Below are 25,455 nucleotides of genomic sequence, written 5' to 3'. Positions count from 1 at the left end.
AAGGGGATCCATACACACAGATCCAGGATTCCTACATATAATTTTCACCCAGTATGCCACATAGAATTGAGGGCTTTGGCTATATAAACAGGTCCCTTTCAGTGTAAGAGCAAAAAGGGATGGAATAATCTAGGGAGACTCTGATAGTTTTCAATGTATTGGTGTCATTTTCTGTCTTTGACACTTCTTCAAATGTGTTAGAGCATCACCCGTAAGAGGCGCTATGTTGCCACGGTGTCCCTGCATGATCGGATTTATGTGATTGGGGGATACGACGGCCGCTCCCGTCTCAGCTCTGTGGAGTGCTTGGATTATACGTCGGATGAGGATGGCATCTGGTACTCGGTGGCTCCAATGAATGTTCGTCGAGGCCTGGCAGGGGCCACTACCCTAGGAGGTACACTCTGATCAGCACTTGTCACAGAGGCCAGACAGGTCCATTGCCAGCATGAAGTACAGTGTGTCAGCACCTTCTGAGGGCAGGTAGCCGATAAGGGAAGAGGAGTAACTGACTGGAGATTGTATCTCTCAGCATTTGGAGTTTGAGAAAGAAAATCACTTGCCCATTAACCGTAAGAGCAGCTCTTCCTCTTCTTCATCCTAAGAGTATGTGTTTCTAGCTCCAGGGAGCGGGAATCTTCCATTCTATACCCTGAAGTTCAGAATTCATCTCCCAGGCAGTTGTTAGAAACATGCTGCTTCCAGAGACCAACTTCTGTGTGTCCCAGCTGGAAGTCACTGCTGGGACCTGGTGCTAACTAGGGTGACCAGACAGCAAGTGTGAAAAACCGGGACAGATGGTGGGGGGTAATAGGAGCCTATATAAGAAAAAGACCCAAAAATCGGGACTGTCCCTATAAAATCGGGACATCTGGTCAGCCTAGTGCTAACAGATTGGCCCCATTCCCCCTCTCTCGGCTGGGAGCACCTTCAGGGGCCTGTATTGATTCATTTGCTGCAGTTTAACATGTTTTTAAACATTTGATGAAATGTCATTTGCAGTGAACAATTTGAATATAACCAATACATGTAGATATTTTTCAGTAAAACTGTATGAGGGAATGTAGCTAAGGAAGGCCTTTAGGCTGGTATTTATGCAGCAGGTTTCAAGCATAGTGTGTTGCATCTTTTAAATATTCATTCTAAGGAAGTGCTGATGTAACATCAATGAATGGCAGTGTCCAAGTGACCCTAAGCCTCTTCTGTGCACAGGGACACACATACATGGTGTGCATGAAATAGTATAAAGGGTGGGAAGTGCTGGAGAGGGAAGGACATGTGTGTGTATTCATGTCTCTCTGAATCTGCTCCCTGTATTATGTTGCAGATATGATCTACGTTTCTGGTGGTTTTGATGGAAGCCGGCGTCACACCAGTATGGAAAGATATGACCCAAATATTGATCAGTGGAGTATGCTGGGAGACATGCAAACAGCTCGGGAAGGAGCAGGACTGGTTGTAGCTAATGGTGTTATCTACTGCCTCGGTAGGTGACCTTAGGATCCATCAGCATTCTGCAAGTATTAGTGTTCCACCCAGAATTCAGGGCAAATACCATCTATAACGGGCTCCTGGGATGTGCAGAATACAGCCTAAAAGAGAATCCCAGTTGTTGTATACTTCGCTCTCCTGAGATATTGGGTAGCTCAGTCAGCAGACAGATTTCTCACATAGTCACTGCTGAGGAGACATTTTGATGGCTTGTACTGAAGCCATGGGAGGTGTGCTGGGCCATGTGCCAGCTGAGATATGAGGAAGTTGGGGGATGTGTGCTTGCTGGAATGTGCAGGCTATGGGATAACTAGTTCCTGGGAGTAGCTTTGGCTATGGTGCCATTGGAACATGGAAAGGCTGAAGTGGCCTGTTCTGAGCTGCTTGTGTTCCAGCTCCTCTCTCTGGAGGCCAGAAGGCCCCAGCTGCCCATACTGAATGTTGTGAGTCCCAGATGGAGAATGGTTTTAAACTCTTAAATGAGCTCATTCTTTGGATGCTTCTCCATGGCCCTTGGTCAAGGCAGCGCCATGGCTTTGTTTTCTGACCACCCTCGTCATGGTCCTCTTCTAGGGGAATCTCGTGTCTCGCGCTGTCTGCTACATTTTCACTTACTGCTCCATCCCAGGTTTCCCAACCTTCTCTTGTTCCCTTCTTCTCCTTGCCCTCTGGGCTGGTAGCACAGTGTTCTTCCCCTGCTGAGGCAGTGTGACATGGCCACTCTGTGTACAATTTCCTGAAAAAGTTGAAATGGCTGCCTGTGCCTTCCACCTCAGGTCATCCCCAGCCCCTCCTGTCTGTGGCCTCCAGAGCTTCGATCCCTGCCTGGTGCAGGCTAGATTCTGTGTTTGCTTTTGTTCAGCCTTGCAAGGTGCTGTGAGTAGTGTTGCTCACGCTGCCAAGGAGTCACTAAGCCAGAGCCATCTGGGATGGAGCAGACACAGGCATTGCAATGTTCTCGTTGCAGAAACAGTGATTGGGGTTGAACCCACTGTTTGTTCCCATGTTGTTTCAGGTGGCTATGATGGGCTGAACATCCTGAACTCTGTAGAGAGGTATGACCCTCACACTGGACACTGGACAAATGTCACCCCAATGGCCACCAAGCGCTCAGGTGAGAACTCTGATATGCAGGGTGCACTGCTAGATTGAATAGAGCAATGATTTCTGGCCTGCCTTCATATCCTGGAGGCCATCGTATATCTGCTGGCCTGTGGGGCTTAGCACTGTTATAGATGCACAGCGATCCTAGCAGCAGTCTTTACGCAGCCCTGGGTGACAGTTGACTTAGCTCCACAATGAGGCTTTTCTTGCTCTCTCCATTATAGCCCTGATGCCAATGGGACAGTGTTGTTCCCAAACGACAGGTCAAGATATGCCCTGGCCAGCAGTGTTCCTCTGTCTCTATCAGGCACTCAGTACCCTAACTTCAGAATGCCTCCCACAAATGAAAAAGATCAGCAGTGCACTTTCTTCCTTTCTGGTCACCAAAAGGCAACCTTAGGGGTCTGATGGGTTTTATATTTGGTTTGCTTTTTAGTTTTTTTAAAGTGACCACAAAGGTGCTAGTGTGGGAGAACCTGAGTGAAGAGGGTGTTCACATTCAGCTTTGAATGTTATGAAGTTAGTTGTCATTCTGATTTCATCTTGCAGTAAGTTTCCATGGATTTTCTCTATCTGCTATGAAGGTTCTGTCTTCCATAGTCACTAAACCTCCTTAGTGGCTGACAATTTCATTGTCGAATTCAGTGTAGCCATTGGAGGGTGCCCCTTCTTCCGAACCTATTATCAAAGTGGTTGACTACACCACCCCAGCCTCTTTATCATGAAAGTGTAACTTACAAATGTAGATTTATTTTTTTTAACATAACTGCACTCAAAAATAAAACAGTGTAAAACTTTAGAGACTATAAGTCCACTCGGCCCTACTTCTTTTTCAGCCAGTCGCTAAGGCAAACAAGTTTGTTTACATTTACGGGAGATACTGTTACCTACTTCTTATTTATTATGTCACCAGAAAGTGAGAATAGGCGTTTGCATGGCACTTTTGTAGCTGGTGTTGCCAAGGTAGTTACGTACCAGATATTCTAAACATTCGTATGTCCCTTCATGCTTTGGTCACCATTCCAGAGGACATGCTTCCATGCAGATGATGCTCATTTAAAAAAATGGTGATTAATTAAATTTGTGACTGAACTTCTTTGGGGAGAATTGTATGTCCCCTGCTCTGTTTTACCCGCATTCTGCCATATATTTCATGTTATAGCAGGCTCAGATGGTGACCCAGCACATGTTCGTTTTAAGAACATTTTCACAGGAGATTGGACAAAGTGCAAAGAAGGTACTAATGTGAGATTTCTAAAAATAGCTACATCACTCCACCCAAGGTTTAAGAATCTGAAGTGCCTTCCAAAATCTGAGAGGGATGAGGTGTGGCGCATGCTTTCAGAAGTTTTAAAAGAGCAACAGTCCGATGAGGAAACTACAGAACCCAAACCACCAAAAAAAAAAAATCAACTTTCTGCTGGTGGCATCTGACTCAGATAATGAAAATGAACATGCATCGGTCCGCACTGCTTTGGATTGTTATTGAGCAGAACCCATCTTCAGCATGGACGCATGTCCTCTGGAATGGTGATTGAAGCATGAAGGGACATATGAACCTTTAGCACACCTGGCACGTAAATATCTTGTGACGCTGGCTACAACAGTGCCATGAGAACGCCTGTTCTTATTTTCAGGTGACATTGTAAACAAGAAGTAGGCAGCATTATCTCCTGTAAATGTAAACAAACTTGTTTGTCTGATTGGCTGAACAAGAAGTAGGACTGAGTGGCTCTAAAGGCTCTAAAGCTTTACATTGTTTTATTTTTGAATGTAGTTATTTTTTGTACATAATTCTACATTTGTAAGTTCAACTTTCATGATAAAGAGATTGCACTACAGTATTTGTATTAAGTGAATTTAAAAATACTATTTATTTTGTTTTTTACAGTGCATGTACTTGTAATCAAAAATATAAAGTGATCCCTGTACACTTTGTATTTTATGTTGTAAATCAAATCAGTATATTTGAAAATGTAGAAGACATCCCCAAAAAATTAAATAAATGGTATTCTATTATTGTTTAACAATTAAATTAATTGTGCGATTGATTTTTTTAAATCTCCTGACAGCCCTAGTATCAAGTATAATTTGCTCCACTCTGGGATAGCTTGGAAGGGAATACTGGTTCTTCTACAAGTGCTTGCCCATGTCGATTCCATTTTAGGTGTGCATGTATCCACATGCACAGTTGTCATAGATTTCTGCTTTAGTGGTATCTATGTAGGGCTGGCTGTGGTGCCCCCTGGAGTGGTGCTCCAATGCGGCAGTATATCAGGCAATGCCGGCCCTGTGTGCCCTCTCAGTTCCTTCTTACCGCCTGTGACAGTTGGTTGAGTGCCTTGTCTTGCTTCGCAAGAACAGTAGCAGTTTATCCTTTGAGTTGCCAGTTGTGGTTGTAAATAGTTTCATAGTTAATTAGCTAATAATGTTAGTTAGTCAAGAGACTCCTCATCACACCGCTGCTCGCCTACTAGGGTCAGTAGGCACACTCAGGCCACAATGGCTCCGCCGTGGTCACCGGAGGGGCAGTCGTAGGATTGGACCATGACTTCTCAGCCTGTCACCGAGGCAGGGTGACTCCCTTCCGACGCAGGAGACAGGCGGCACTGGATGCAGTGCCGACACAGCAGGGGCCGTCTCCTCCTCTCCTCCCCCCCCCCCCCCGCGGCAGTCCTGGAATCCATGGGGGGTGCCGGTGATGTCAGTCCAGTACTCCCAGCCCTCCCTGGCCACATTGGACAAACCGGCCAAGGTGCAGCCGGTTCCACAATCGGAGCACGGCACCGCAGCAGAGGCGGAACCCGCACCCCGTACTCTGGCGCCAAGATGATAAAGCTATTGCGGAGAAACTAAATGGATTCTTTGCATCAGTCTTCAAGGCTGAGGATGTTAGGGAGATTCCTAAACCTGAGCCGGCTTTTGTAGGTGACAAATCTGAGGAAGTGTCACTAGAGGAGATTTTGGAATTAATTGATAAACTTGACATTGACAAGGACTGGATGGCATTCACCCAAGAGTTCTGAAAGAACTCAAATGTGAAGTTGCGGAACTATTAAGTAGGGTTTGTAACCAGTCCTTTAAATTGGCCTCTGTACCCAACAACTGGAAGATAGCTAATGTAACCCCAATGTTTAAAAAGGGCTCTAGAAGTTATCCCAGCAATTACAGACCGGTAAGTCTAACGTCAGTACCGGGCAAATTAGTCGAAACAATAGTAAAGAATAAAATTGTCAGACACACAGAAGAACATAAATTGTTGGGCAAAAGTCAACATGGTTTCTGTAAAGGGAAATCATGTCTTACTAATCTATTAGAGTTCTTTGAAGGGGTCAACAAACATGTGGACAAGGGGGATACAGTGGACATAGTGTACTTAGATTTCCAGAAAGCCTTTCCCAAGTTCCCTCACCAGAGGCTCTTGCGTAAATTAAGCTGTCATGGGATAAGAGGGAAGGTCCTTTCATGGATTGAGAACTGGTTAAAAGACAGGGAACAAAGGGTAGGAATTAATGGTAAATTCTCACAATGGAGAGGGGTAACTAGTGGTGTTCCCCAAGGGTCAGTCCTAGGACCAATCCTATTCAACTTATTCATAAATGATCTGGAGAAAGGAGTAAAAAGTGAGGTGACAAAGTTTGCAGATGATACTAAACTGCTCAGGATAGTTAAGACCAAAGCAGACTGGGAAGAACTTCAAAAAGATCTCACAAAACTAAGTGATTGGGCAACAAAATGGCAAATGAAATTTATTGTGGATAAATGTAAAGTAATGCACACTGGAAAAAATAACCCCAACTGTATATACAATATGATGGGGCCTCATTTAGCTACAACAAACCAGGAAAAAGATCTTGGAGTCATCGTGGATAGTTCTCTGAAGATGTCCACACAGTGTGCAGAGGCGGTCAAAAAAGCAAACAAGATGTTAGGAATCATAAAAAAGGGGATAGAGAATAAGAAGGAGAATACATTATTGCCTTTATATAAATCGATCGTACGCCCACATCTTGAATACTGCGTACAGATGTGGTCTCCTCATCTCAAAAAAGATATACTGGCACTAGAAAAGGTTCAGAGAAGGGCAACTAAAATAATTAGGGGTTTGGAATGGGTCCCATATGAGGAGAGATTAAAGAGGTTAGGACTTTTCAGCTTTGAAAAGAGGAGGCTAAGGGGGCATATGATAGAGGTATATAAAATCATGAGTGATGTGGAGAAAGTAGATAAGGAAGAGTTATTTACTTATTCCCATAATACAAGAACTATGGGTCACCAAATGAAATTAATAGGCAGCAGGTTTAAAACAAATAAAAGGAAGTTCTTTTTCACACAGCGCACAGTCAACTTGTGGAACTCCTTACCTGAGGAGGTTGTGAAGGCTAGGACTATAACAGCGTTTTAAAAGAGAACTGGATAAATTCATGGAGGTTAAGTCCATTAATGGCTATTAGCCAGGATGGGGTAACGAATGGTGTCCCTAGCCTCTGTTTGTCAGAGGATGGAGATGGATGGCAGGAGAGAGATCACTTGATCGTTACCTGTTAAGTTCACTCCCTCTGGGGCACTTGGCATTGGCCACTGTTGGTAGACAGGATACTGGGCTAGATGGACCTTTGGTCTGACCCAGTACGGCCGTTCTTATGTTCCTCAGACGCAGTCTAGGTCCTGGGGGGCTCCTAGGTCTGACTCCTACAGGAGAAAGAACAAGGACAAAGTGCCTAAGAGGCATTACCCGTCCTCTTCCCGTCTGCCTGCTCAACCTGACCCTCCCACAAGTCAGGGAGACCATAAGCAGTCATTTTGAGAGTGTGCTCGAGGACAGAGCTCCAGCCACTGTACTGGATCCAACCCTCCCTTTCCTCAACCGCCTCCGTGTCACCTTGGACCAGTGGGTACTAGGTATGGTTTCCTCTGGTTATACCTTGCAGTTCACAGCTGACCACCCCTCCCACTTCTCCCTTGTCCCTCTTCAGGGACCCTTCTCACAAGCAACTCCCTGTTCAGAAGGTCAAAGACCTCCTTCACCTGGGGGCAGTGGAAAAGGTTCCTCGGAATGTGGAAGGCAGAGGATTCTACTCCTGCTACTTCCTATTTCTGAAGGCAAAAGGAGGCCTCAGACCCACCTGCGTCACTTCAACAAGTCACTCCAGAAGTTGAAGTTCCACATGGTCTCCCTGGCCTCCATCAATCCCTCCCTGGATCCAGGAGACTGGTACACCGCCCTCGATTTAAAGGATGCATACTTCCATATTTCCATCTTCCTGGGGCACAGGTGCGTCATAAACTCATAGACTTTAAGGTCAGAAGGGACCATTATGATCATCTAGTCTGACCTCCTGCACAATGCAGGCTACAGAATCTCACCCACCCACTCCTGTAACAAACCCCTAACCTATGTCTGAGTTATTGAAGTCCTCAAATCATGGGAGGGCATCATTTTCAGTTTACAGCAATGCCCTTTGGTCTTTCGTCGGCCCCAAGGATATTCACAAAATGTGTAGCACCAGTTGTTGCTTACCTGAGACTTCAGGGAGTCTAAATATACCTGTACCTCGATGACTGGTTGATAAAGGGCTGGTCTCTGGGTCAGGTGCGGAGGCATCTCAACCTGGTCTGTTCCACTTGTTGTGACCTGGGGTTTATAATAAATGAGACAAAGGAAACCTTAACCCCTGTACAACACATAGAGTTCATCAGTTCGGTCCTCAACTTCAATCGGGCCAGGGCTTTCCTCCCTGAGACTCAGTTCCAGGCCATGTCGGACCTTATTGCAGGCCTGCAGGCCCACCCCTCACCACCACCCACGTGTGCCTGAGGCTGCTGTGCCACAAGGCAGCATGTATTTGCATGGTCTGGCACACACGACTCCACTTCAGACCGGTTCAGTGTGGCTGGTGTCAGTCTACGTCCCCAACTGGTAGGGTGGTCAGGATTCCGGACAGCGTCCTGGTGTCCCTCATCTGGCCGCAGGATCCCGCGTCGGTGTTGGAAGGTGTTCTCTTTGCCATCCTCATCGGTGACCCCTGTCTCTGACGCCTTGGGCCTGGACTGTGGAGCCCACCTCGGCAATCTCAACACTCAAGGCCATTGGTCCAGTCAAGATCGTTTCCTTTTTATCAATGTCAGGGAACTCAGGGCGGTCTGACTGGCCTGCCAGGCCTTTCTACCTCATATTACAAGACAGGGTGGTACAGGTCCTGACGGACAACGTGGCTACAGTTTTCTATATCAACAGGCAGGGTTCCTTTGCCAGGAAACCCTCTGGCTCTGGGGCTTCTGTCTACAGTACATCATCCATCTTGTAGCCGCTCACCTTCCGGGGTCCAAGAACCCATTGGTAGATCGCCTCAGCAGGACGTTCTTGTCTCGCCATGAGTGGACCCTTCATCCAGAGGTGGTCAGCTCCATCTTCCACAGGTGGGGAATTCCCCAGGTGGACTTGTTCGCTTCCAGGCAGAACAGGAAGTACCATGTCTTCTGCTCAGTTGGGGGCAGGGACAGAGGAGCCCTGTCTGATGTCTTTCTGCTCCTATGGTCGGGGGCTTTGATGTACACCTTCCCTCCAGTACTGTTGCTTCCCAAGATTCTCATGAAGATCAAGCAGGACAGGGCAACAACACTGGTTCAGCACCCTCTTGGGCCTCGGTAGCAACCCTGTTCCAGCTACCGCTCAGGTCAGACATGTTGTCCCAGAACCACAGAGCAGTCTTCTGCACCCCAACCTGCCGGCACTGCATCTGACAGCCTGGCTGCTGTGTGGTTAAACGTGCAGGAGCAGCAGTGCTCGGCAGAGGTTCAGCCTATTCTGTTGGGAAGTAGGAAGCCCTCCACCAGAGCGAACTACGTGGCCAAGTGGAGACGGTTCACCTGTTGGATTGGTGACAAAGCTGTTAGTCCCGAGCGGGCTTCACTGCAGCTTATTCTGACTACCTCCTGCATCTCAAGCTCCAGGACTTGTCCCTCTCATTGATCAAGGTCTTTCTAGCAGCCATCTCGGCCTTCCACCCGCCGTTACAGAGTAGGTCTGTTTTTGCTTGGGATATCAATTCCTTAAAGGCTTGAAGTGCCTCTACCCACAAGTCAGAGACACTGTCCCTCCATGAGACTTGAATCTGGTGCTGTCTCAGCTCACAGGTCCTCCCTTTGAGCCCTTGGCTTCCTGTTCTCTCCTCTCCTGGAAGGTCGCGTTCCTGGTTGCAGTGATGTCGGCCTGCTGGGTATCTGAGATTCAGGTGCTCACCTCAGAGCCGCCGTATATGGTCTTCTACAAGGACAAGGTCCAGCTAAGGCCGCACCCGGCTTTTCTTCCTAAAGTAGTCTCTCAGTTTCATTGGAGCCAGGATATTTATTTACCGGTCTTCTTTCCAAAGCTGCATAAGTCAGAAGAGGAGCGCAGGCTACATGCCCTGGACATTAGGAGGGCTCTGACTTTCTATGTGGATAGGACCAAGTCGTTCCGTAAGTCGATGCAATTGTTCATCGCAGTGTCCGACAGGATGAAAGGTCGCCCATTATCTACTCAAAGAATTTCTTCTTGGATCACTGCCTGCATTCGCTTCTGCTATGACCGAGGGAAGATGCCATCCCCGGCTATTGTCACCGCCCACTCTACCAGGGTGCAGGCCTCTTTGGCAGCCTTTCTGGCCCATGTGCCTATCCATGGCATCTGTAGAGCAGCCACATGGTCGTCTGTCCACACTTTTAGATCCCACTACGCGCTGACCCAGCAGGCCTGGGACAATACTGGCTTTGGTAGGGCAGTACTGCAAGCCGCTAAGCTGTGAACTCTGAGCCCACCTCTGTTGATACTGCTTGTAAGTCACCTACAATGGAATCAACATAAACAAGCACTCGAAGAAGAAAAAAGTTACCTACCTTTCATAACTGATGTTCTTCAAGACGTGTTGCTCATGTCTATTCCATTTCACGCCCTCTCACCCCTCTTTTGGAGTTGCCGGCAAGAAGGAACTGAGAGGGCGCCGGGCCGGCGGCACCTGATATATGGGAATGCCACTCTAGGGGGCGCCACAGCTGGCCCTACGGATATCGCTAAGGCAGAAATCTCCGACAACTGTGCACATGGGCATGTGCACATCTAGAATGGAATGGACATGAGCAACACATCTCGAAGAACAACAGTTACGAAAGATCGGTGACTGTTTTTTACTCTCCCACACAATCATCTGGCACAATGGAACTTTCAACAATAAAAGTAAAGCTCCTCTCTGCAGGAGACAGAACTCATGTCTGGGGTAGCCTGAGACTATGGAACAAAGTCTACGTTCCTGGGGGAGTATCAAAAACCTCACTACTTTCTGTGAGTTCTTTCCCCTTGCTTTCTGTACTATAAGCACACAGCAACAGGTATACCTATATTTAAAAATAATAGATGCTACCAACCCAAGATACCCCACTTCATGTGCTTCTCCATATGGGGAGAAAATGAGAGAATAAACAACATGTGACATATATAGTCACATGGCTTAATGCATTACTGGAAGGCTCTTGGATACTATGGTGGTGAGTGCAGTATAAAATAATAGAGTATAGAATAGAATCCCAGGGTAGCTGGCTGTTTCTGTGAAGATGATCAGCAGTAAAATAGTTAATAGTGTTGACTGTAACAAGGTGTCAGTATTTACAACCCTGACTAGAGATACAGATTGAGACTGGAAATAAGATATACACTGTTAACAGGTAATTAACCATTGGAACAACTGACCAAGGGTCACGGTAGATTCTCCATCACTGACCATTTTTAAATCAAGAAGGGATGTTTTTAACTGATGTGCTCAGGAATTCTTTTGGGGACGTTCTTTGGCCTGTGTTTTACAGGAGGTCAGACTAGATGATCACAGTGGTCCTTTCTGGCCTTGGAATCTATGACTCTATCCAGGGCTCAGCTGTTAACCTTCACTCTTAGCAGGATTTAGAACCCTGCATAAAGTTACTGAGCACATTCTGCTGGCCCAGTGTGGTAGGTGCTTCACAGCTGCACCAGATCTGAAAGGTAGTGTGGCTAGGAACAATAAGGCTGGGAAAGAGTTTAGGGTGAGGTTTATTTTCTGTTGTTTGAGTTACCAGTAAACCACATCCCAGGGAAAGGGTAACTTTGACCTTATCCAATAGGTATGGTCATTTTGGAGCAAGGTGGGATTTTAATTCTGCTGTGCTTCAGTGCCACCACATCACTGAGGCTGATGACAGGTTCATGTCCTTAGAGCCAGATATTGCCTGGCTGGGTGAAGAAGGTCTAAGAGGGATGGGGTAAAGGAATTCCATCCCCAGCTTGGTACAGAGCAGTTGCCTTCTCCCCACTACAGCCAATGAGCTGAGTAGCAGCCAGAGATGAATGCATTCACTGTGCAGGGGTTAGACCTATGTGTGCATATCATTTGTACGGCCATCAAACTACTCCTCTGTACTGAGTCCCCAGCATGGCCTCCCACACACTCAGTAGAATCACGGCAGTTCAATTGGGTTTAAACCTTTCTGCACCCTTGAGTTGGGCGAGCATGTTTAGAGCTATTGCTTCAGCTCTGTCTGCAGCCTGACCCCAGTGCCCTGCCCCCTCCTCATGCATATTGCCCAAACTGTCCACTAAAAGCAGAGAAATCCAGTTGTTGTTCTTCGAGTGCTTGCTCATATTGATTCCAATTAGGTGTGTGTGCGCTGCATGCATGGCCGTTGGTGAACTTTTACCCTAGCAACACCCAGTAGGTCGGTCGTGGAGCCCCCTGGAGTAGCACCTTCATGGTGCTGGATATATACCCCTGCCGACTCAGCGCCCCCTCAGTTCCTTCTTACCACCCGTGACGGTCGTTGGAACTGTGGAGCCCGGCTTTGCTGCTCTCCACTCTCCCTAGCGTTATTCCTCTGAACAGTGTTAATAGTTTATAGTTAGTATAATTAGTTTTTATATAGTATAGTATAAATAGTTCTATTTAGCGGGTTGGCAGGGATCTTCCCTCCTCCCCACCGGTAGCTTGGGCTCATGCCCAAGGCTCTGGGCTTTAAACCCTGCGTGTCCTGCTCCAAGCCCATGCCAACAGGCGACCCCCATGACTCTTGCCTAAAGTGTCTGGGGGAGTCTCATCAGACCGAGAAGTGCAGGATCTGCAAAGGTTTTTGGCCCTGGACTAAAAAGGAGTGGGACTTTCGTTTTGCGACAGCTCCTCATAGAGGTGGCTCTTAGCCCTCAACCTCCAGCACCGTGCCAAGACCCAGCACCAAGCGCTTCGGTGCGCAGCACCCCGATGGCAACAGTAGGAACTGCACCGCAGTCAGACTCTGATAGAGACCCACGGCACCGGCGTTCCCTGTCACCGCAGCCGGCATCATCGGTCTGGCACCGCTCGCACTCACCTGGTCAGAAGCGGCACTATAGACCAGTAAATGCTGGCCCACCTCAGCAGACACCAGCTTCCCTGGACCCACCCTCGGCGCCGCATCCCATAAAGGAGCGACCAGGGGCACAAGTGCCGACTTCGGCACCATTGATTCCGGCACTGAGAGCGGAGCCAGTGAGTCTGGACTCCCCGACACATAGCGTGGTTGAAGTCCAGTTGCCATCGACTCCAGACACATTTGCGGCTGCAAGGGATCTGATTGGTATGACAGCGTCGACATCCCCTCAGCAGAGAAAGGCTGCTCGTGTGGTCCCATCCCGGGGCAAGCCGGCTTTTATCCACCTGGCACTGTCGGTTGAGCCACAGCACTGTTCCTGCTCTCGGCACCATTCCTGCTCCCAACACCACTCGCAGTCCCGACCTCGCTCACAGTCCCAGCACCGCTCTCCTTCAGGGCACCGGTTGTACTCGCAGCACTGATCAGACTCCCGGCACCGGTCTTTACACCATTCTCGGTCCAGACGCCACTCCCAACGACTATCACCGTCGAGGTCTAGGTCCAGATCTTGGCACAGGTCCAGACCCCGGCACGAATCTAGGTCACGGCACCTCTCCCCCTCGCGGCATTGCTTTCCATCTTCGTGGTACCAATCTCCATCGCTTTGACGCGACTCAGCGCAGACCCACTCGGCACCACCGTGGCCATCGCCCTCTGCCTCTCATTCGACAGAGTCAGATGCGGGGTCGCGTCTGTCAGACCGCTGCCACTTGGATCACGTCTGAATTCAGGGGCTGCTTATTGGCAGGCACAGGGACAAGGTCCAGTCCAAGGGTCTATTCAGTGGCCCTTTTGGATGTCGTGGGCGTACCACCAGGCCCAGGGTGCTCCGTCAGGGGCTTCATTCAGCCCCTTCCGAGCCGCGGGTGCCAGAGGCCTCTGTCAGCCATCTTGCTCCTGGGGGCATGGAAACCAGGGCGTTGTCCATCCAGGCTCCAGACCCTTCTCCAACCCCGCTTCTGGATCCGGACGCTGAGATCGCGGGCTCAGGACTCCGAGACACAGCTGACCAAGAGGGCCCAGATGATCCTCTTCCTCCTGTGGCCTCCTCCTCCTCCTCACCTGATGAGGCAGTGGCAGGCACTGCTATTTCGGGTCCCCCCCCAATAGACCACTGTGCCCACCAGGACCTCTTATGTAGGGTGGTGCAGAATATGAACCTCCAAGCGGAGGAGGTTCTAGAGGTGGAGGACCCTGTGGTTGACATTTTGTCCGCAGAGGCTCCATCCAGGGTGGCCCTACCGCTCATCTGGACCATTCAGACCATGGCCAGAACAATCTGGCAAATACGCATGTCCATTCCTCCAACTGCTAAAGGGGTGGAGCGGAAGTACTTCGTCCCCTCCAAGGGATATGACTATCTGTACACACATGCACAGCCTTTTTCACTGGTGGTAGCCTCAGTGAATGAGAAGGAGTGCCATGGTCAGCAAGCCCCAGCACTCAAATCAAAAGAGGCCAAACGCCTCAATTTATTTGGGCGCAAAGTTTACTCCTCAGGCGGTCTTCAGCTCCAGATCGCAAACCAGCAGGTGCTCCTGAGCCAATACAACTATAACTCTTGGAACTCCATGTTAAAGTTCAAGGAGCTGGTTCCTTTGGAGTTGAGAGAGAAGTTTGGAGCCTTGGTGAAAGAGGGCAAGACGGTGGCGAGGACCTCATTACAGGCCTTGTTGGACACCGCAGACTCTGCTGCTTGGACCCTCTCTTCGGGCATTGCAATGAGACATATATCTTGGCTGTAAGCTTCTGGCTTACCACTGGAGCTTCAGCAAACATTACATGATCTCCCCTTTGATGGAGAGGGCCTGTTTTCAGACAAAACTGACACGAGGCTTCAGAGCCTTAAGGACTCAAGGGCCATAATGTGATTGCTGGGGATGCACACACCGGCTACCCAGCGGAAGCCATTTAAGCCTCAGCCCCAAAGCTCCTATCCTCGGCCGAGGCAGGACTTCTATAGGAGGCGGGGGTGCAATACCAGGAGGAAACCCTCCAACCACCAACCCGCCCAAGGCCCCTCCAAGCCCTCAGCAAAACTTTTGAAGGGATGTTCGATGTACTGGATGATGTACCGGACCTCGGTCAGGATCCTACCCCACCCTTCCTGAATTGTTTATCCCATTTCCACTGTGCTTGGTCCCGTATAACCACGGACCATTGGGTTCTTCGCACAGTGGAAAGGGGATACTCTGTCCAATTTTCTTTCTCCCCACCCTCCCTCCCCTTCCCTCTTCAGGGACCCTTCTCACGAGCAACTCCTCATTCAGGAGATTCAAACACTCTTATCCATGGGGGCAATTGAAGATGTTCCAAGAGAACTAAGGGACAAGGGGTTTTACTCCCGTTACTTCCTAATACCCAAGGCAAAGGGCGGGCTTCGGCCTATTCTGGACTTGCGCGGACTCAACAAATTCATTAAGTTCTGCATGGTCTCCTTGGGTACCATTATACCTTCCCTGGATCCTGGAGACTGGTATGCCGCCCTCGACATGAAGGACGCATATTTCCACAGAGCAATCCATCCGGCACACAGACGCTTTGTTGTCAACCGCGAACGCTACCTGTTGACGGTCCTTCCGTTCCGCCTTTCCACGGCCTCCCAGGTGTTCACCAAATGTATGGCAGTTGTGGCAGCCTCTCTTCGTCGGAGACGGATACAGGTATACCCATATCTCGATGACTGGCTCATCCAAGGTCACACCAAAGAACAGGTGCAATCCCACGTTCAAGTGGTCATGGACACATTTTCTCCGTTAGGTCTTCTCTTCAGTGTGGCGAAGTCGACTCTAGAACCAACCCAGAGAATAGAATAGAATTGAACGGGGCAATCCTAGATTCCATGCGTGCCCAAGCCCTCCTGCCGGACGCGCGTTTCCACACTCTGACGGGCCTCATCCAGAGCCTTCAGAGGTTCCTAACCTCAACGGCAAGAACATGCCTGAGTCTCCTGGGTCATATGGCTTCCTGCACATACGTGACCAGACATGCTAGACTTCGGCTCCGACCGCTTCAGGCCTCCCTGGCATCTGTCTACCACCCAGGTCAAGACAGCCTGAACCTGGTGGTCACTGTTCTGGAAAGGGTCCTGGCCTCCTTCCAATGGTGGCTAGACCCAAGGGTGGTATGCGAAGGAGTCCCTTTCCACACCCCTCAACCCTCCTTGTCCCTCATCACGGACGTGTCAGCCCTGGGATGGGGCGCCCACCTTGGGGACATCCAGACGCAAGGTCTATGGGCCCCATCCGATCTCTCTCTCCATATCAATGTACGGGAGCTGATGGCAGTGAATCTTGCATGACAAGCCTTTTGGGAGCGGTTGCATGGTCATTGTGTGGTGGTCCTCACAGACAACACCACGGCCATGTTCTACATCAACAAGCAAGGGGTGGCTCGTTCCTCCCCCCTCTGACAAGAGGCCATTCGACTCTGGGAGTTCTGCATAGCCCATTCCATTCACCTGGTGGCATTGTTTCTCCCAGGGGTCCAGAACACGTTGTTGGACCACCTCAGCAGGTCCTTCCAATCCCATGAGTGGTCACTCCAACCCGATGTCATCCACCCCATTTTCCTAAAGTGGGGGTTTCCCCAGGTTGACCTGTTTGCCTCATGCAGCAACTGGAAGTCCCAGCAACTGGAAGTCCCTCCAGGGCCACTCCCCGGGCTTGCTCACAGACGCCTTCCTACTCCCGTGGACGAGCAGGTTGTTGTACACTTTCCCACCGTTTCCCCTTGTACACAAGGTCCCGATCAAGGCGCACAGGAACAGATCACGACTGATTCTGGTCGCCCCAGTGTGGCCCAGGCAGCATTGGTACACCACGATTTTAGAGATTTCGGTGGACACCCCGATTCTGCTGCCTCTCTTTCCGGACCTGATCACGCAGGATCGCGGCCACCTCTGTCACCCCGACTTGCGGTCCCTCCACCTCATGGCATGGATGCTGCATGGCTGAGCCACTCTGAACTTCTCTGTTCTCGTTTGGTGCATCAGGTCCTGTTGAGCATCAGGAAACCTTCCACTCAAGCTACGTATATGGCTAAATGGAAGCGATTCTCATGCTGGTGCTCTCTCCACAACATGCTTCCCCTCCAAGTGTCCGTGCCTCTCATTCTAGACTATCTCCTGGAACTAAAACAGCAGGGCTTGGTGATATCATCCATCAGAGTTTACCTGGCAGCCATCTCAGCTTTCCACCTGGGAGCGAATGGGCGATCTGTCTTCGCCAACCCCATGGTTGGTAGGTTCCTCAAGGGCCTGGATCATCTATATCCACAGGTACAGCAGCCTATACCCACGTGGGACCTCAACTTGGTCCTCTCCAGACTTATGGAACCCCCGTTTGAACCTTTGGCCACATGTTCCCTTTTGTACCTCTCTTGGAAAACAGCTTTCCTCGTTGCGATCACTTTGGCGAGGCGGGTCTCTGAGCTCAAGGCTCTTACATTGGAACCACCTTACACAATCTTCCCATATGGATAAGGTGCAGCTACAACCTCACCCTGCCTTTCTTCCCAAGATGGTATCAACTTTTCATATCAATCAGGATATCTTCCTCCTGGTTTTCTTCACAAAACCTCATGCCAATAGTCAGGAAAACAACGGCTTCACTCCCTCAGTGTTCGTAGGGCTCTTGTCTTCTACACTGAATGTATGAAACCATTCCGGAAAACGACACAGCTCTTCATCGCGGTAGCAGACCGGATGAAGGGTCTTCTGGTCTCCTCCCAGTGCATCTCTTCTTGGATCACATCATGTATTTTTGCTTGCTTATGATCTGGCCGGGATCCCAACCCCCGCATCTCACTGCTCACTCCACAAGGGCTCAAGTCTCGTCGGCAGACTTCCTGGCCCAGGTGCCAATCCAGGAGATCTGCAGAGCTGCTACTTGGTCTTCAGTGCATACGTTTGCCTCACACTATGCCATCGTTAGACAAGCCAGAGATGATGCAGCATTTGGTAGGGCGATCCTACAATCCACGGTACTTCACTCCGACCCCACTGCCTAGGTAAGGCTTGGGAGTCACCTAATTGGAATCAATATGAGCAAGCACTCGAAGAAGAAAAGACGGTTACTTACCTTTAATAATAATATCATATATGGAGATATACCTATCTCATAGAACTGGGAGGGACCTTGAAAGGTCATGGAGTCTAGTCCCCTGCCTTCACTAGCAGGACCAAGTACTGTCCCTGACAGGGTACCCTGATCCCTAAATGGTCCCCTCAAGGATTGAATTCACGACCCTGGGTTTAGAAGGCCAGTGCTTAAACCACTGAGCTATCCCTTCTCCTTTGTAACTGTTGTTCTTCGAGATGTGTTGCTCATGTCCATTCCAAACCTGCCCTCCTTCCCCTTTATTGGAGTAGCTGGCAAGAAGGAACTGAGGGGGCGCTGGGTTGGCCAGGGTATATATCCAGCGCCATGAAGGCACCACTCCAGGGGGCTCCGCGGCCAATCCACCGGGTGTTCCTCCGACGGCCGTGCACACAGCGCACGCACACCTAATTAGAATGGATATGAGCAACACATCTTGAAGACAACAGTTACAAAGGTGAGTAACTATCTTTTTTTCAGTTGGATGGATGAATGAAAACCACAAAGTTTACCAAACTTTCACTGAATTGTCTCCTTTGAGGTAAGAACAATCAGGAAACACTTGAACCCTAACAATCTATTTTGCAGAAAGTTGAAGCAAGTAAGAAATGTCCTTTCCATCACTGTTAAGTGCAGTAGCATCCCTGCCATAGAGTTGCAGTTATGGAGAGAGTGCTTTCCATCCAGCCTAGCTGCAGTGATAATCGTGTGCTGGTCACTGTTGCTCAGCGTAACTCCCCTTCCCCTTCCAGGAGCAGGAGTAGCGTTGTTGAACGATCACATTTACGTTGTTGGTGGGTTTGATGGGACAGCGCATCTTTCCTCTGTGGAAGCCTATAACGTTCGCACTGATTCCTGGACTACTGTGACGAGTATGACAACGCCTCGTTGCTACGTGGGTGCCACCGTGCTGAGGGGACGACTGTATGCAATAGCTGGGTAAGAAGGGTGGGTCTTGCTGGTCTTTGAGGGGTTGTCTACACTGGGAACTTGTTTGGTGGTAGGAAAGGAGTCCTCTAACACGCTGCTAAACAAGACTTAATCCTTAGTGCAGACGAGGACAGCCATGTTTAAAATGTATTAGCAGGGAGCGTCCAACCCAGGCTGGGGGAGGGGGAGTGGTTTGTTGTCACTAAGCAAACTAATAGCCAGCAAGTAAGTTTAGTGCAGTGAATGCAGATCCTGCAGTAGAGCTTCAAAACAGGGGCTCTCCATGTATTTCCCTTTTGGCGCACCCAAAGAATGACAGGCCATGGTATCACCATAGTGAATTAAACAAGCAGCGCCATGTGCTGGGACGCTGTTGAGCTGGCCAGGGAGATAGTGGGAGAGGTGCTCTGGAACTGCTGTACTGATCTTAATTCAGCCCTCCTTCCCTGTACACAGAACTTTAGCAGCATTTTGGGCCTTCGAATGCCCAGGGTAACTCCTTAAGCTCCCACCCAGGGCTCCGTACTCCCCTCTCTCCCTCTCAGAAGTCATTGCTCACCTGTACCCTCTGTCCTTTGCAGGTATGATGGCAACTCATTGCTGAGCAGCATTGAGTGCTATGATCCTATCATTGACAGCTGGGAAGTGGTGACCTCACTGGGGACACAGCGTTGTGATGCTGGTGTTTGTGTCCTTCGGGAGAAGTGACTTTGGAGAAGCCCAGGTGAGAGAAACTCCTTAAGAAGGACAGGCTGAAGGAGGAGAGTCTCACGTGGTTTGCAGGGACTGCTCCTGATAGCTGGGGATGCAGGGACTGCAGGCACCAGTGCAGCATTCTTTCTGTGCTGCTTGAAATACGTTGTGTGGACAAAGACATCTCCCCAGCAGCCACTTGAAATCAGGAGCTCTGTGTGAAGCTAGAAAAAGGTACTTGAGTGTGTCAGGAGAAGTTGCATCCTTTGCCAACCTGCCATCCCAACAGCTAACTTTATCAACACAGCAGATATGCTTGGAGCTTTGGCTGGTCAGCCAGCCTAATGAATGTTTAGGAAGATACGTACTTACAGCTGATCTGACAGTCACCTCTGCACCTGCAGTCCTTGCAGGGTCACTGGCAGCTCTGAGCTGCCTGCGTGTTTGAGGGTGGAATCCAAACTGTTCTTGATGTACCAGCTTCAGATTCTCATACAAACTAAATGTTTAAAGCTAAGTGTTCCATGTACCAAGTGCACTTCCATGCAGATGATTGCCAGTATGCGCTACACTGGAGCTACACCTGCAGGTTATACATGGACCTGTGTACAAACGACAGAATTCGCACACTAATGCTTTCAACTACTGAGACCCAGATGTGGTGAAGGAGGAGAAAGGCTGGCACTCCAGGTAATAGTGAAGGAGGGAGAAGCGGAGATTGGGGTGTTGGCAAGACTGCAGTATCCCAGTCTGCCTACTGGAAACAGACTGGAAGAGGTGAGAATAATGTGTTTAACATGGTCGAATTTTCTTCAAGAAGATTGATGGACTTGTCTTGGGAGTGAGAGCTTTTTCTGGCAGCAGAAACCTCACTCTGCTGCTCACCACAACCCTGTTAGTGTTTGTCATCGTGCAGAACAAGTGGAACCAGCAGATCCCTTGATGACTGAGACATGGGAGGGTAGACAGGACTCAGGATCAATTTAGAACGTACATGTACTACTGAATAAGAACCATTCCCTGCCTCAAGACACAAGGCATTTAGAACTGGCACTTCAAACCCCTTTCATGCCTTTACTCTCAGCTGTTTACTTCCTTGGTCTTCTCATGCCCATAATTCTGTGTACAAAACATACAGTCCAAGCTCCACAGCTGAAGCTGCAAATAATGCAGCTTCATCCATTGGCTTGCTAGACTGCCCTCCCCTTCAGCCCATCTTACATCTTTGGATCAAAGACCAGAAGCCCCAGTCACTCCTGCCAAGCCTCCCACAATGTCTGGGTTTTGGGTGGTGGTGCTCTTTTTGTGTGCTGTTGATTCTGTGCTTCGGGGATGGGGTGGGACCAGGGACACGGTAGAAGGAGTTAATGATGCACTTTCAGCCAACACTCTGAATTCCTCCATTTGTTCCTATCACATGTTTTGTGTTTCATTTCCTATGTATCTTTTTAGTGAAAGTATCAAAAATAAAATATCTGTAGTTTGTTCTCTGCCCTCTAGACATGCATTTAAGGGCTATGTTGGGGATACACCTGTATAGTTGCCTTAAAAGACCCTCATTAGACGAGTTAGTCATCCATGTTGAAGTTCTCTTTAGTTGTGACTTTTTGACCTGCAGTTTACAAGCCTGGGTGAGTGGTTCTTAATAGATGTGTCCTGTCCATTGTGGTCAGTGTTACAAACATCTTTTGGAGATAGGAGGTCTAGAAGAATTTGCTGCTGCCAAATCGATTTGAGTCCAATTTAGGAGGATTCAGGAAAGGATTGGACATTTATGTGATTCATGGAACATCTAATCTAGATGGAGATTGAGAAATGTGTTACTTTTGAGCTAGTGGGGTGAGGCACCGCTTGTTGTGTGTTGTATTTCCTGTTGAGCCTGAAAACAGCAGCTTGTATTTGCTTTCTTGCCAATGGTGTAATTGCAAAATACCCTCAGTGCCTCCCTCCCCACCCTCACCAAATCCTTCAGTGATCCTGGTCCTGGGTTGAGGGCGCTCCTGCAATCCTCTTGCTTGTGACTTAGTTCCCTTGCAAACATTGTCTCCTCATGTTTTCTGGATTTTAAACATGCAGGTTTCCTGCAGTACTGACCCTCTCTGCATTAAGGGGAGAGCAGAGGTACTGGCTGGACCACTCTCTAGCCCTCCTCCTAAGCAATGAGTATATGAGGAAATGCCTTTCTGATGAAGTGTGAGCTCCCATGCAGGAATAAGATCCAAACAGGAGCCCTATCCAGTACTCACTGGGAAGCACTAACTATTTCCATAACTGCATGCAGGACCCCAGAGCAGTAAATAGGAAATGCCCTAAGCCAAACCTCCTATGAGTTACTGGCATGAGGAGAGAGACTTCTGAGAGTTCCCAGGCTATTCCAACGAATGAAATAACAGGGCCTAAACCAGGTTATAGGGGACCTTTCTAGGAAGAGCTGTATTGTAAAGGTTGTATTTGCTGGAGGGGCATGGCATTGCTAAATATATCACAAATAAAAGAAATCCTAACAATAGTCTAGGTTGATTAGTGATGGAGATGGTAAAATTGTGTATATTGATTGAGAAAAGGCAGAAGTGCTCAATAAATATTTCTTCTCTGTTTCCAAAGAAGCTAGATGATGATTTCACACCTTACAGTGATAATGAAATACTCTGTTCCAACAGCAACTGGGGAGGATGTTAAACAGCAGCAGTTAAAGTTAAGCATTCTTAAATCAGCAAACTGGATAACTTGCACCCAAGAGTTTTAAAAGAGTTGGCTTAGGAGTTCTCTTGACCATTGATGTGGAATTTTTAAAATCTTGGACTGTTTCAGAAGTTTCAGAGGACTGCTTTTTAAAAAAAAAGGGGGGGGGCAATGTAGTATCAGGGTTTAAAAGGGTAAATGGGACAACCCAGGTAACTCTAATGTGGTTAGCCTAACATCGATCCTTGGTAAAATAATGGAAAAGCTGAGGTTGGATGCAGTCAGTAAACAATTAAAGAATGGCAGCATAATTCAGGCCATTCAGTATGGTTTTGTGGAAAATAGATCTTGCCAAGCAAACTTGATACTGTTTTTTGATGAAATTACAAATTTGGTTGATAAAGGTAAGTGTGATATATTTAGACTCATGTTTTTGACTGGCTACTGTATGGAATTCTGATTTAAAAATAGCACTGAACAAACTCAAAGCAGCACATACTAAATGGATTAAAAACTAGCTGGACAAGGTGGGTGAAGTGATATTTTTTTGAACTTCTGTTGGTGAGAGGGACACGCTATTGAGCTTACACCGCACTCTTCTTGGTGAAGAAGTCTCTGTGTAAGCTTGAAAGCTTGTCTCTCTCACCAACAGAAGTTGGTCCAATAAAAGATATCACCTCCCCCACCTTGTCTGTCCAATATCCTGGGCCCACCACAGTTACACCAACACTGTGTAAAAACTACCTAGCTGACAAACTGGTTACGTTATAGTTCTGAAAAAATAATTATCGAATGGGCTGTCTATTACCACCGATCTCCTCGCTACCCCGTTAGCAGAAACATCATCCATCTCCAGATTAGTGGTGAGGCCTGCTGGCTTGACAGCATGGAGAAGAATGAAGGCTCAGCAGTGCTGTCAAATAGATGATGCCTTCACCAGCACTAAATCCAGGCCGTTTTTGTAAAGGTGAAATTATGGTTATATGCAAATTATTTTCACATATGCAAATTAGTGTATTATATTTACATTAGATGTTCCACATAAAGATGAACAAAACTTGGCAGTGATGCCACTGTAGAGGCTAATCTCTGGTATGTCTAGACTGGGATAAAAGGTGTTTTTTTGTGTTAGCTAATAACTTCTAACAAACGTGTTTTACAACTCCAGTTTAGAAGGGGTGAGGCTTACTTTCATACGTGCTAAATAGTGCATATTGGAGCCTGGGGGAGCCAAACATCAACTCGCCCAGTGTAGTGCATGCTGAAATCCACACTGCCCTGTTTCCACCAGAGTGTAGGGTGAGTGTTAGGAGACATCAGCTAAGGCACGCTATCATCACACCTTTAAATCCTAGTCAGGACAAAGCTAACATGGAAAGGGATGTGTCAAGTCACATTAACCCAATCAAACTAGTTACCCTATATACTTGTTCATTAGCCATTCGTTTATAAGCCGACCCCCCAAGATGGATAGGTAAAAATAGCAAAAACTGTATGACCCTTTCATAAGCTGTCCTTATATTTCAGGGGTTGGCAAAGTTTGGCTCCTGACCCATTAGGCTAAGCCACTAGTGGGCCTGGACGTTTTGTTTACCTGGAGCGTTCACAGGCACGGAGCCTCTCAGCTCCCAATGGCCGTGGTTTGCCATTCCCAGCCAATGGGAGCTGTGGGAAGTAACACCACTTCCCACAGCTACCATTGGCTGGGAACGGCAAACCGCGGCCACTGGGAGCTGAGGGACTCTGTGCCTGTAGGCGCTCCAAGTAAACAAAACCTCCCACCCGCCAGCGGCTTACGTTGACAGGCCAGGAGACAAAGTTTGCCAACCCCTGCTATATTTTAAAACTTGGCATCACAAGAAACGCTCAAAAGTTTTGCCAGAATTATTTAATGTAATCTAACGAAAAACCTGTTGTTATAATAACTGAACTAATATTTATTCACCTTCAAAATTACAGTCAGTATTTAAAATCAGCAAATGGATATTTAAATAAGTACCTTAGAACAATATGAGACTTTAAAAAGTCTTAAAATCCTTCAAAGTCTGAATCAGTCTCTGATTCACCAAGCAGTTCACTAAACTCGGCTACAGTCACAGCTGCACCTGCATTGTCATCGTAGATGTCAGCAGTGTCATCTTCAGACTCAGATTCCTTTTTATCATCAGTCTCTGTTGTGTCATCATCAAATATGGCATCATCTTCTGACCCATTGAGTGCATTGCTGATACAGCATTTCCAAAATGATTTTTCTGTCATTTCCGAGGATTTCATCCACGCGTCCTTGACCCACTGAGCGATCAGATTGATTTCGGATTTCATAAGATTCCCGCCTTTTGTCAACTTCACCATGCCCGAGCACATCCATTCAGACCACATTTTGCGTAGCCTGTCTTTAAAGGGTTTGTTCAGGCAGACATCAAAAACTGAAGTTAAGCCACCAGGTTTTACAGCCAAAGTAGTTTTAATATTTTTGGCCACATTTTTCACCTCATCCATCCTGTGTGCCCTGAACATGTCCCAAACGAGCATAGCAGGTTTCTTGAAAAGTGCTCCTGGTCTCTTATTCCACACTTCTCCAGCCATTCAATAGTCCCACTTTCATCCATCCCTTTTCGTGTGCACGTACGATTACATCAGCAGGAAATTTCATGTTTTTAGGTAAGGTTTTTCTTTTAAAAATAACAAGCGGGAGCTTTGATCCATTTGCCAAACACAATAAAACCACCATAAAATGGATTTTTTCATGGCCAGTGGTTTTAATTAAAACTTTTTTCACCAACACCGGTTGCCGTTCTGTTGCTCGGAAGATGGAATGTCATCGGTGTTTCGTCCATATTTGCTATTTGTGACCGTTCAAATGCATATTCCTTTCGATATTTTATAATAAACCTTTGGAAAGATTCGATTTTTTTCTTCCAGATCTCTCGGCAGCTTTTGTGCTGTCTTTGTTCGCCGACGAAGACTGAGACTATGACAGTTCATGAAGCGAGTACTCCAACCTGCTGATGCGACAAACATTGACAGCTTTACTGACTTGTATTTG

General features: G+C 48.0%; 1 protein-coding gene across 2 annotated transcripts in view; it reads left to right on the top strand.

Annotated features, from left to right (window-relative positions):
* KLHL12 (kelch like family member 12) overlaps positions 1-21,212 on the top strand; it is a 75,656-nt gene extending 54,444 nt beyond the window's left edge. For both annotated transcript variants that reach the window (XM_039535880.1, XM_039535879.1), the window contains 5 exons: positions 202-397; positions 1,328-1,486; positions 2,507-2,605; positions 18,857-19,043; positions 19,616-21,212. In XM_039535880.1, the coding sequence (XP_039391814.1) occupies positions 202-397; positions 1,328-1,486; positions 2,507-2,605; positions 18,857-19,043; positions 19,616-19,742 (768 nt within the window). In that variant the 3' untranslated portion in view covers positions 19,743-21,212. The remainder of the gene's footprint in view (positions 1-201; positions 398-1,327; positions 1,487-2,506; positions 2,606-18,856; positions 19,044-19,615) is intronic.
* The last annotated feature ends 4,243 nt before the right edge of the window (positions 21,213-25,455 follow it).

Source organism: Mauremys reevesii, linkage group 4, assembly GCF_016161935.1.
Source record: "Mauremys reevesii isolate NIE-2019 linkage group 4, ASM1616193v1, whole genome shotgun sequence".
NCBI lineage: Eukaryota > Metazoa > Chordata > Testudines > Geoemydidae > Mauremys > Mauremys reevesii.
Note: the sequence above shows the minus strand (reverse complement) of the source record. Positions and strands in the feature narration are given on the sequence as shown.